This window comes from Pleuronectes platessa, chromosome 10 (assembly GCF_947347685.1).
Source record: "Pleuronectes platessa chromosome 10, fPlePla1.1, whole genome shotgun sequence".
NCBI lineage: Eukaryota > Metazoa > Chordata > Actinopteri > Pleuronectiformes > Pleuronectidae > Pleuronectes > Pleuronectes platessa.
This window is the reverse complement of record NC_070635.1, coordinates 15,457,321-15,469,540: the sequence shown is the minus strand read 5'-3', so window position 1 is coordinate 15,469,540 and position 12,220 is coordinate 15,457,321. Positions and strand designations below refer to the sequence as shown.

General features: G+C 41.4%; 1 protein-coding gene across 5 annotated transcripts in view; it reads left to right on the top strand.

Annotated features, from left to right (window-relative positions):
* LOC128449217 (carboxypeptidase Q) overlaps positions 1–12,220 on the top strand; it is an 18,202-nt gene extending 5,982 nt beyond the window's left edge. For all 5 annotated transcript variants that reach the window (XM_053432280.1, XM_053432283.1, XM_053432279.1 and 2 more), the window contains 5 exons: positions 1,538–1,649; positions 2,732–2,823; positions 3,438–3,533; positions 3,976–4,081; positions 11,119–12,220. In XM_053432280.1, coding sequence (XP_053288255.1) covers positions 1,538–1,649; positions 2,732–2,823; positions 3,438–3,533; positions 3,976–4,081; positions 11,119–11,279 — 567 coding nt within the window. In that variant the 3' untranslated portion in view covers positions 11,280–12,220. The remainder of the gene's footprint in view (positions 1–1,537; positions 1,650–2,731; positions 2,824–3,437; positions 3,534–3,975; positions 4,082–11,118) is intronic.

Below are 12,220 nucleotides of genomic sequence, written 5' to 3'. Positions count from 1 at the left end.
TGGGAAATGAAACACATGGTGTGGTTGACTTAATTTCTGGCTCAGCTACTTCTTCTCCAGCTGGCAGTAGCTGTAAATGTGGTTGCTGTGTGTGTATGCATGTGTGTTGTGTGTGTGTGGGTGTGTGTGTGTACATGTTCACTTGAGGTATGGTGAATCATTTCCACAGAATGGCTTTTTCGGACTTGTCAGAGTCGTCTGAGAATGATAAGTTGCTGTGATTCTTTCCGCTCACTCAGCTTCTACGTTTCCTATCTTACTGTTCAGATCTAAAATGTTCTGATGTGTGGGCTGTCTGTTTATGATCATGTCAAGTCTGAATCACTGGGCCTTCCTCTTCCTCTCAGAAATAAAAATAATAATACATTTAATATTCACCATAAATCATTTTATTCCTGATTGTAATGAATACTGACAATAAATGTAAACAAATATGTATTTGTTGGAAATAGTGCTTTTTGTTATCCCAATCTAAACTGCACTGAACCACAACTAAGACATGGTTTGGGTACTTTGTTAGTAGTACTTTGGTTGTACTTTAACGAATTATATTGTAATCGTGCCTTTTCATAATAACGTCACCATGACATCATTTGTTCTATATGATGATGTATGATTGGTTAAGAGAGGCAACGTTTATTAATATAACTCAATATGAGCAGAAGGATTTTTTTATTGAAAAAATTCTATTTAAAAAAAAAAGGAAACTGTTTCTGCCGGTTGCGTAATTTATTGCAAGATTAGTATGATTATGAGCATATTCCTAACTCGATGACTACACTTTAAAGAACAATGATGCATGCCGTAGCCTGTGACTAACCCTTAGATGGAAAACGCTTATGCTGGATTTAGAGGAAGGTCTGGTATTACAAAACAAATCGGTTGATTCATGGACACAGAAGCCTGCGTTTGACAGTCTTTAATGCTTAAGAACATCTTGTTTTCCCAGCAGTGTTTGACCTGAGCATTACACAAATATCAAGATAGCCGAGCTAATCTATTGTGGCACTTTCAGGTCTAAGCAGAAAACATGTTATAACAGTTCTTTTTTATGAAACATAGACCCGCAGGTCTGATGTGTAACAGGGGAAAGGCTTTCTTTGTAAGGGAAAGGGTCATAGTCCAGAGAGAGGACGGAGGTCAGAAAATGCTCTGTAACCTGAAACATCAGGTCAGGATCGACCTACTTACGGGATCCTCATCTTTAAAATTCCTGGAAGTAGGATGATTTTACTCCGAACTGTGTGTTTTTGTCTTTGCGTCCTGTTTTTATGAGTCTGTCTGTTCTAGCTGAAACCCCCAAAACACATTTTTATCCTCAAAACTGAATTATATGTAAAGGGTGCATGTGTTTGTTGGAATAAAATGCAGACAGGATATGGCTCACACAACGTTATCTCTTCCTGTTCTATCAGATTTGTCTGAGTTAGACTAAACAAAAGGGCAAATTCTTTCACACCGGTAGAAAGTGTCCCACTGCTCTCTCTCAAATGAGCAGCTCTTTGTTTACATGTCTTGTTTTTGTTCAATCTGCCAGGTTGTTTTACTGAGCGGTCACTTGGACAGTTGGGATGTGGGCCAGGGTGCTATGGATGACGGAGGTGGAGCCATGATTTCCTGGGAGGCCTTGTCACTCATCAAGGACTTAGGTGATGTACAGTAGAGACAGACACTGTAGAGTCAAAGCACGTACAGTATATCGACAGCAACAAACCTTCACCAGCTTTCAAATAAACACAGTCACATAAATGATTTGACTTTATTTAGCCTCGCTCCACGCCGGCAGAGGCCAGACTGTCCCACTCTTGTGAACATGATATCTCAAGACGGTCATAAGGGAATTTCTTCAAATTGCCACAAATGCTCAAGTTGACTGAGAGATGAACTGAATCGAATTTCGTTTTCAAAGGTTAAGTTCACCGTGACCTTACAAAACACATTATTGGTCTTGTAAACACAATATCTCAGAAATGTCTTGAGAGATCCTTTCAAACTCAACACAAACGTTTAATTGGATTCATTGATTAACTGATTAGAATTGGGTGGTTGACGGCAAAGGTCAAAGTCACAGAGGCCTCACAAAACAGGATTTTAGTCTCTTGAATTTCTTCAGACTAGACCAGTTGTCACTTTGACTCAAAGCTCAACGGATTCGATTTTAGGAGTCAAAGGTCAGGGTGACCTCATAGGAGTCTGTAAAGAAATATATGTAGATTGAAACTGCACTTATTAGCAGAGGCATACAACCGCAGGGAAGTGATATTAGTTATTGTGTAACCTTTTAAGTCCAACTAAGATCAATGTTCTTCTTTATAAGCAAATGACTTGGCCAAAAAATTACAACCCCCTCGGATTGTAGAACACTATATATAAATAAGCAAAACAGAATAAAATGCAGTAACAAATACATGAACAGGGGGCAAAGAATTGTGAACCATGAGGTGCAGAGTATTCAGGTCTAAACTTAGGAACAAAACAACAAAAAACTCCTCAGACTGTGAACTGTGATTTCCTCCAACTGGTGGATTTCCTCCAACTCTAGAGGAACAATAACAACACAGAGACTTAAGAAACAGACTCTGATATATACGGTTGCAGTATTCTGAACGGGACAAGAACGTGAAGTCCATTGAGGAAAAGTCTTATATAGAGGAATACAGTTATATCCCCTTGTCTGAATATATTTGATGTACATCGCTGTGTGTTCATTTGTCTCTTCATCTGTGTCTAGGTCTGCGTCCGAGGAGAACTCTGCGTACGGTGCTGTGGACGGCTGAGGAGCCGGGTGGAGTTGGAGCTCAGCAGTACTTTGATCTACACAAGGTTCTGTCTATCTTTACTGTTGTATCAAAACCATTATGGTTCTTGCTTGAAAGAAATAATAATGGTTGCCACACCTTGTGAAAATCGAGACTGCAGCCGTGTAGGAGTAGGCTACTTCCAGTGAACTGCAGAGGTCTTGGCTAGCTACCAGTTTTTTCCATGTGCAAAGGATCTAAAGAGCAATCTACAATCTAACAGTTTTCTTCTTCTGAGATCTGGTTTCCTAACAGGCCTTCGCACTCTGCACAACAGAAATTTACTGCATTCTTTCCTACCACTTTCACTAATGTACCGTAATTCCCCAGTGGCCTGTTATTTAATTTATTTTGATGTATTATTAGAGTTTGAATGAACTCATTCAGGTAATGCAGCTGTATGAGCAACGCCTGGTGGTTGGTTGGGTGCCTTTGTTTGAAAGCAGTAATGCTCACAATATTCAACTTTACCTCACAAGGCCTCTTAAAAACACGATCCAGCGGTTCTCTATTTCAATCGTCTGACGTCCGTATTGCTTTCATTTATTCTAACACACCTGAGACTGATGGTTTTTTAGTGTCAATGAACTTGTCTCACTTCTTCTGCCTGCTCCCTCTCCACGTCCTCTCCCCGTCCAGGCCAACCTTTCCAACTTTGACCTCGTCATGGAGTCCGACTTGGGGACATTCACACCGCTGGCTCTGAAGTTTACTGGAAGTGACGCAGCACGAAAGGTGAAAACAAGAACACTGTCGCACAATTCTAAGTCGTCATACAGATATTTGTATATCGGATCTCTAATCGTATTGGTTCCATTAGTACACAACATGAAACCATTCCAACCATCTGATCAGGAATTGTTTATTGATTTATTTAAGCCTTCGGTCATGTATATAATCATACAGGATGCAGAAATACCCTGAGAAATTCTAAAATGTATGTACAACACCATTTTCTGACTTCTTTATGATGTCACTTATCATATGATATATGATGGAGATACATTTTCTGATCATTATCTTGAAAATGTGTATTTTGGACCATTTTGTTGTTGACCTTGACTGATCAGCTCCATACAGACATCAAACACACACTGACTATGCTGGTGTTCAGGGTAATCATCTTGAAGTATGTTTGAAAAGCTAAGAAATGTTTTTGCTGCATTTTCATCAACAGGTGATGGAAGAAGTGGTCAAACTGTTGGCTCCCATTAATACGACCAAACTGGAGACAGAGGGAGAAGGGACAGACATTTCTTCATGGATAAAGGCTGGAGTACCAGGTCAGTTCATTCGGTCTGTCTCACACTAGCAGGAGAAATAGGAAATAGATCTGGCATTTATCAGATCCCTTTTCTTTGGAAAGTGCTGCACGTACAGTTCCACATCCTCATTGGTGAACCTTAAACTCACCAATACAATACAGGGAAGTTGTGGCAAATTTTCTCTTCAAGTGACATTTCTTTATCTGAATTGAAGTTACAAAATAGGTCAAAGTCAATAAGTCAATAAGTAAACTCAACGCCTGACTGCACACTTTATGTCAGATTTTTTTTACTAATGGAGACATGATGTCCTATGGGCGTGTAAACACACAATTTCATAGGATCACTTCACACAAACCTAAACCAGAGTATTTGAAATGGCTTTGCATTTTTTACATTAAAAGTGCAAGGGAAGTTTTTCTGTATATTGCTGGTTGGATGCTTCAACCCGTAAAACACAAATCTAATGGAGATCTAACAGATCAGGCTTTATAGAGGCTGCTGACACTTTACTCCTTCAGCTTTCATACAGAGCCAAACACCTTTTTAAAACACAGATTCCACTGCATCTTGTTAAAATCTTAGATTAGCCCAAAGGGAAAGATACTGCAAAAAGCTATAGTAATATGGTTACATGTTATTGTTTTGCAGTCATTTAAAATGAAGATAGTGGAAAGAGAATGATCCCTCAACAGTGTTATAAATACACTTAATATCTGAGAGTTGGTGTTGTTGTGGCTTTGGTAGAATCTTAGTGGTTCACACATCCTCTCTGCCTCTGTCTAGTTTCTGTAGAAGTGAAATTACATTTAACTCAGATATACAGTGCTGATCAACATTTAAAAGGGGAACTGAAAGCAAGACAAAAACATATTTTTGAAACATTTCAGGACATAGCCTGGAAACAAAAATGGTCCTATAAGCTTTGAAAGGGAGAAATATGTGGTGCTGTGTGGAGACTGAGGTGGTCTTCCACCATCTAACGTTTGAGAATTCTAGTGGAGCTGCTGAGAGTTTGGGGCCTTGATCAAAAGCATTTAATAAGTGGTACATTCTGGAGCAGATTAGTCAAAGATCTTCTTCCATGGCCCTGTTCAGAGCATTATATAATTTGTATGATTATTAATCCATCCATTAAGTAATCTCTACAGACAGTTTTACCCTCAGAACAGTGACAGGTCACATTGAATCTGAAACTGTGTTAAGAGTTTTCCTCTCGGTCTGCATAGCTGAGCCCAGGTCTCTTTACTAGTGTTCGTTGTTGAATCAGGTGAACATGGCCTAATGATTATTTCTTAAATATACATAATTCAAATTAGTGTGTTTTTTTTTAACACATTTTCTATGTTCTAGAGCTACACTGCATTTCAACAAAGATTGAATAACATCTCTTTTTAAGATCCAGATCATATATATAATATATATGAATAAAAAAAGATATTGTGTACCTCTGCCCTGCATACTATGCATTTACCTGATTTATTGAACTCGATATGGTCTGGTCTCAAACTGGCAATTACCCTTCCTCTTTAGTCCTCCGGGTCATGGCTCTTATTACCACAAACTTGTCTTCCTTGATATCTTCAACGTGTGTCAGAGATTTTTCATCTATAGATTTTAGAAGCACCATCAACCCCCCTCAATTGCTGGCAGTGAATCCTGCAGAGGTTCTCCTCACATCGGCTCCTCAAGAGCTTCTGCGGACTTTACACTACAGAACAGGTGTAAAAAGTAAGCAGAAAGTCTGGAGGCTGTCCCTCAGGCATGTGCATACATCCTCAGGAGTTCAGTGCATCCCTGAAAGCAGCTTTACAGATTATTTAACAGTTTTAATGGCCAACAGAGGGTTTTTTGTTGCATATTCTCAGGAATACAGGAATATTAGGACAGTTCCTCTTACATCCAAATCACAACATTACAACAAAAAAAACTTCAGTGTGCAGGCCCCTCGTAAGTGCACCAGTCACTTTTATACAACTTGTTCAAAGTGGGAGTGTTGCACCTTTATTATAGGGTGGGATGTCTTTATAATAGTGTTTTGCACCATAATTCCTTTTTGTGTCTTCTTAATTGTTCCATTCACCAACTCTCCTCCATGGAGAGATTTTTTGAAAGGATGAAAAACACACAACTGCTAGTCCATGACACTGACAGAGTCCTCAGAGTCATGTTGAATCCTTTACTTTGTGAACCATCATGGATCAGCTGCATGCAGAGGGGCCTTCGTCTTCGTCATTAAGGAGTCTTCGAGGTCTCTTTGGCTGTCTCTTTACTTTTGTAGGTTGAAGGAACAATATGGGACTGTCCATGGGGAAAGTGATGGTGCAAACACCACAGTCTTTACTGGGCACTTTTGTCTGGGTACCTTAACAGACAAAGAAATTCATGTCAGTTAAATCGACATTAGAAAATGTGCCAACATAATTTTCTTTTACTGAAAGCAAAAATTACTACAGTCCGTTTGTATATGCAGTTGATAATTTGAAGGATGACAAACCTGTACTTCGGAAGCGCTTTTGTGCATTGGTTAAGAGATGTATCTCTGGTCTTCTCGCCATGGGGTCAGTCTGCGATGCTACGTTTCTCACAGCTTGTGTACCGGTACTAGTGACCTTAACAACAACAACACAAGGAAGAGCAAGACTTCATCAAAATCAGTACTCCAAAAATATTTTATTCAAAAATAATAATATTTAAACAATGTTTATTTACAATTTTAACATTGAACCACAGGGTTGATAAATAAGAACGTATACAAAAATAAATGCTCTTTTTCTCTAATGTCAAGTAAAATCACACCAGAGAAAGCTTCTATAAAAATGTATATTCTTTGAAAACTATTGCTCTAGTTACAATACCCTAACCCCTTAAAAAGTTTTCAATAATTGTTAATAGGTCCAGATCTGAACTGCACACCCTGTTAGTGACCTGATACAGTATACTTTTAAGGGTTAGGTGGGTCGTTCTGTGTGAAATCATCACCCATTTGGGCCGCTCTGTCACATGGCTTAATGATTGTTCATGCTGATTTGGTCACATGAGAAATGTATAGAACAGAAATTTCATGCGTTTTAGTTCCCCGTTATAAGGAGACACGGCTAACAAAGTTTGACATTTTGGGAGTGAGTGTGACTGATCATATCTCCCTTAAGATATGTCACCTTTTAATTTAGTGATCTGACCAATATGTTATCTCTAATATACATTTTAACAGCATTTTACATGAAGATAGTCATGTTAAATATCCCTCACAACAAAATGCTGTGGCCATGTAGCCTTATTATTTTCATCATGATCATCACTGCAGTATTCATCACTTTACCACCCTGTCGACGCATCAAGCTACTGTACGGACTACGTGTATGGATCTAGACATCGCAGCAACACTGTCCAGTTGTGGACACAATTTGAGAATTGGTGTTGAGAACGATAGTCATTAGCCAGACTGTCACTCTCTCAAGCGCCCGTCCCTCGGCAAATCAGGAGTGTGAATGTAAGGCGGCCAGTAAGCTTGCTGCTGGTTGGTGGAGTTCGGAGAGCTGTGGCGGAAGTTTGGGATTTCCTAGGTTCCTTGAAAGTAGCGCATCCACCACAGCTTCCGCCGGATTGTTACTTTGCAAACAAATAAAGCTTCTCTCGCAAATAGCCAGCAACTCGGTGTTTAGCTTAACTAACCGCGCAGGAGCTGTGTGTGCATCGGGGACGGAGATACGGACACACTCGGCGCGGAACGGAGTGGTGGTGGAGAAACAGCCGGAGACTCCGACAGCTTAAACCAGATTTTCCGTGGTTATGTTCTACACAACAATAAACAACCCCACACACATGCGGTGAAAGCTTTAATGCCGAATTCGGTCTGAATTCAACCCGCTCAGCTCGACTCTCCAGCCGATATCTGCAACTTCAGTGAGAAACTTGGCTAAACGCTGAATTCCATACAGTCTGGCCACGTTAGCTGCGATGCTAACGCCAGGCTAACAATCACAACACACAATAATAAACGCAACCCCAACATGGCACAAACTCCCAGCTCCCTGTTTTACCGTTGTGTCCCGCAACGTGGGCACTGATCCGTTTCTCAGCTTCAGTTTAGACGCAAACCCTCTGTTGTACTGGCCCTCGTTGAGGAAGCAGTCTGAAGTGAAGTGGTTAGCACACACATACAGCACTTTCACCGTGGCTGTGGGCACATCGCCATCGAAAATAAAATGAATCCACTGGGTCTTTAAATCCTCAGGCGTGGGGAGAAGATGGAGGCTTCTGTGTTCCTCTGCGCAGCCGACCACGGAGCAACAGGCGTGCTTTCCCCGTACCTTCGACATCTGTGTTTACAGGAGCAGGCTTCAGTGAGGAAATTAAAAATGGCCGCCGCGAGGTAGATTCACTGGGACTCAATGGGCGGAACATACCACTAGAGGGAGTGTCACACAACCTGGAGCCCCTTAGGATGTCAAATGGGGAAAGACTTGTGACTGGCTCGTCTGATCAAACCTTTTCTGAAAGCTGGAATGGGCTTTGGTCATTAATCGTGGGGGTCTTTAGACACATTGAGGACAGATGCATGTGTTAGAGAACCATGAGAAAGTGTATTCTGCACAATATGAGACTAAGGCTGGGATAGTTTAAGGAGACCTTTTATAAAGCCGTGCGCTTTAAGCTGCCACTTGGGCTCCAGCAATGTGTCCCAGCAGTACAATACCAAAAATAAAAAGCCCATTGAACTTACAGTTCATAATATCATCATCAGAGCTAAATAAAAATATAAACGTTATTTCAGCGACTGTGGAATGCAGAAAATAAATGTTCCTTTTAAAGGCCACCCTACCTTTAAGTTACTACGTTGTTTCTGAAACACTTTTCTTTTTGTTGAAATCCTTTTCACTTCTCAATAACCGTCAATAAAAGAAGTTGCTTGGTAAAAAAAAGGGGAAAAGCTGATGTCTGTGGCCCTCACAAGACGGTAATGAAAAGATAGGCTGACATACCTATCTGTTGGTTAGTGACAGACCTGTCTACCTGTAGGCACTCTGCCTATACTCTCACTGTGACTGACCGGATCTTTACACGCCAAAAAGCTGGAGAGGCTAGAGATGATAGCCACAAGTTAGAGAGTGAGTCATGGATAAGTCGGCTTCTATCAGTCCAAATAGTGTCAGCGGCAGTTAGCTGTGGCTTTTACCTGCCACTGCCAAGACCAACTACAGCGTTGCCAACCTGCCAATGCAGCTGGACAATATTTACCTTTTAAGTGTTTCAAACATTAATGAATTCAGCAGCTGCCAATCCACCTGCCACACCCACACGATGAACTTACCACTTCACCCTCAAGCCCGCTCCTACTCGCTCTGTCCCCAGGATACATTGTTGGAACAGCATTAGTCTTCAGTAGGAGTTTTTTGGCAAAGCCCATATTCATTTGCGTCAAATTTTCAAAGCAGTCGTCTGAAAAATGGAGACTGCACACACGCGTTTTCTCCGATATTTTGGCGGGGAGGTCACGATGCCTCCAAATGAACTGGATCCACTTTTCCCGTAATTCTGGCTGTTTCGGTAAAACATGGAGACTCACAGAGTCTGACTTTGTGCTGTTGCACCGGAAAACAAAACAAATGTCAGTCATTGCGTCCGGATAAAGAGCAAAAACAACAACAAAACAGAGGCTGGGTAGTGATCTCCTCCTTCTAGCTTCTCGCTTAGCTGAACAAGCGTGTCCTCCTCTCTGACTCACTGAGCCACACCCCTACTTTCACATGATTGGTTCCTCGGGTTGGTGACGAAACAAACCCTGGATCACACAGACTGGCATTTGTTTACCGCGGTGCTCAGGAGGAAATACCGCAAGCTACACGCTTTTAAACTTGATATTCACCTGCGGGAGCTGTACATCCCCCTGGTCTGGAGCTTTGCCGCGGACAGTTGGTACCGCTCCCTCCTTGAGGAACAGCTTTCCGGCCAGTCCCGCGTTGTACTGTCCCAGGTTGGAGAAGCTGTCGGCCGCAAAGTGGTGTGAACACACCAGCAGATTCTTCGAGGGGTGGATCCGCGGCGCGTAGCCTCGATAAATGAACCGTATCCACTTGGCTCTTGTTTCCTCCGAGGCCGGCGGTCGGTGTAAGGACGAGTGCTCCTCTGTGCAGTCAATAACCGAGCATCTGGCGTGTTTGGCTCGCTTCGACATGGTCCTGTGATCGCTGTAAATCTGTGGGTGTGTGGTCTGACAGGTGGATACTTGAATTGACCGGTCACATAAGCATTTGTAATAAATCCCCGCTGGAGCCGCACAAAGCAATCAGATAGTGTGCGGTTTTAATTTGTCCATAGAAAAAGGTTTCCCCCGGAGCCTATTTTATCGGAGCACTATGTCTGCATCCGGTTTCGCCTTGCTTTAGCTCTGCCCAAAATGATTATGATTGGTTAAGAAATACAAATAAGCCTAAAAACACCAGATAACTTCTTACAGTAATATAACTTCGTAGCAGGGCTCAGATGATACTATACTCATTCGAATACTTTGGTTTGACAGCAGACTAACATTCAAAAATCAATATTCAACATTTAGTTAAAAACAATAAAAAAATTATACTGAGATTCCTTAGTAGAATTAAAGGATGTTTGTCTACTGCTGACCATAAAACATTAAGACCCTGTGCATTAATATTTATCGCAAATGACAAATTCACATTCATCATTGCTCCCTGTACCACCCAGTTTCAAATTTGATGTTAAACTAAGTGAGAGCAACTTGTAGGACAACACACCTGAACTTCGGAAGCCATTTTATAGGGTTCTGATGGACAATTGTGTGCTGACTCTTCTTCTCCCTGGGTAGTCAGTCTGGGTTGCGGTTTGACTTACACCAGGCACAGTGTCGACCAGTTTGTCCCTGAAGCACATTGAATCCTGGAATGGTTGGGGCTGGGAAGGAGCCACCTGCTGTAGCGTTTGTTTATCTGGGATGGAAGGACACTTTTGTTGCGGGCAATTGATGGCTTTTACACATGTAACGTTGAGTGTAAACATTTTTTATTTCATCCATCTCTCTATCTCTCCTGCAGGTGCTAGTCTCCATGTGGAGGACAGCCGGTACTTCTGGTTCCACCACAGCGAGGGGGATACCATGACCGTCCAGGACCCTAAAGAGATGAGCCTCTGCTCGGCATTGTGGGCCACTGTTGCCTATGTAGTGGCAGACCTGCAGGATATGCTGCCCAAGTAGCCAGTTAGCACATAGGGGCCGTAGCCTGCAGTGGACAGGCTGATCACTCTGATGGCAAACCACATTCAGAGTGAAGCTGCTGGGGTGTTGTGAAAGCCCTATGAGACGAATTGTAATTTGTGAATATGGGCTATATTGATTGATTGAATGTGACAACAGTGTTGTGAATGTGATACAGCTGATCCACTTTGAAGTGCAGGCATATATTACTACAAAATGAAAATTCATACATTTGTAATAATCCCAAAAATGGAACGTTTTTTTGCAGCTCAGCATGGTACCATGGGTCTGCATCCAAAACAAGATACAAGATAGAGCATCTGGAAGTTTTAATTATAAAAGAATAATGAAGAACATCAATTAGATCATACTAATAAATAATTTTAGTGATTCTCAGCAAAACATGTGGTGAGAATAAGTGGAAATTAAGGGAATGTGCCTTCCTGACTTTCTCTGTACTGTATTTGTTGTGGTGCCTTAATACCAAGCTCGTTGAACAGGAGGACAAAATAAAATAATTTCTATGCCTTTTAAAGTCTAGAAATCAGAACTGTGAAACTTTATCCTGAGAAAATGAGACAAATCCCCCTCAATGTGACTTGAGACCAAAAGTGTTACCAGTAGTGAGGACACAGTTAACAAGCAACAACTGGATAATATCTGTGTTGAGAAACTGCGGAGCTGCCTAACTTTACCAGTGTCCAGTATTATCTAAAAGGAACAAAGTCATCTTTAAAAGCCGGACATTTATTCAACTGTTGATCAGATTACAGTGGTAAATGCTGACGTCTTACACTTCCTGCCTCTGTTGTGCCTAATTTAGTCATGGCACATTTCATTTTCACCTCATGTCCATTTTTACGTAATATTCTGTGAAATCTTATACCAAGAAATCATTGCCGTTTTTGGGTATCGTGAATAAAGTGTGAATCATTGTGTGA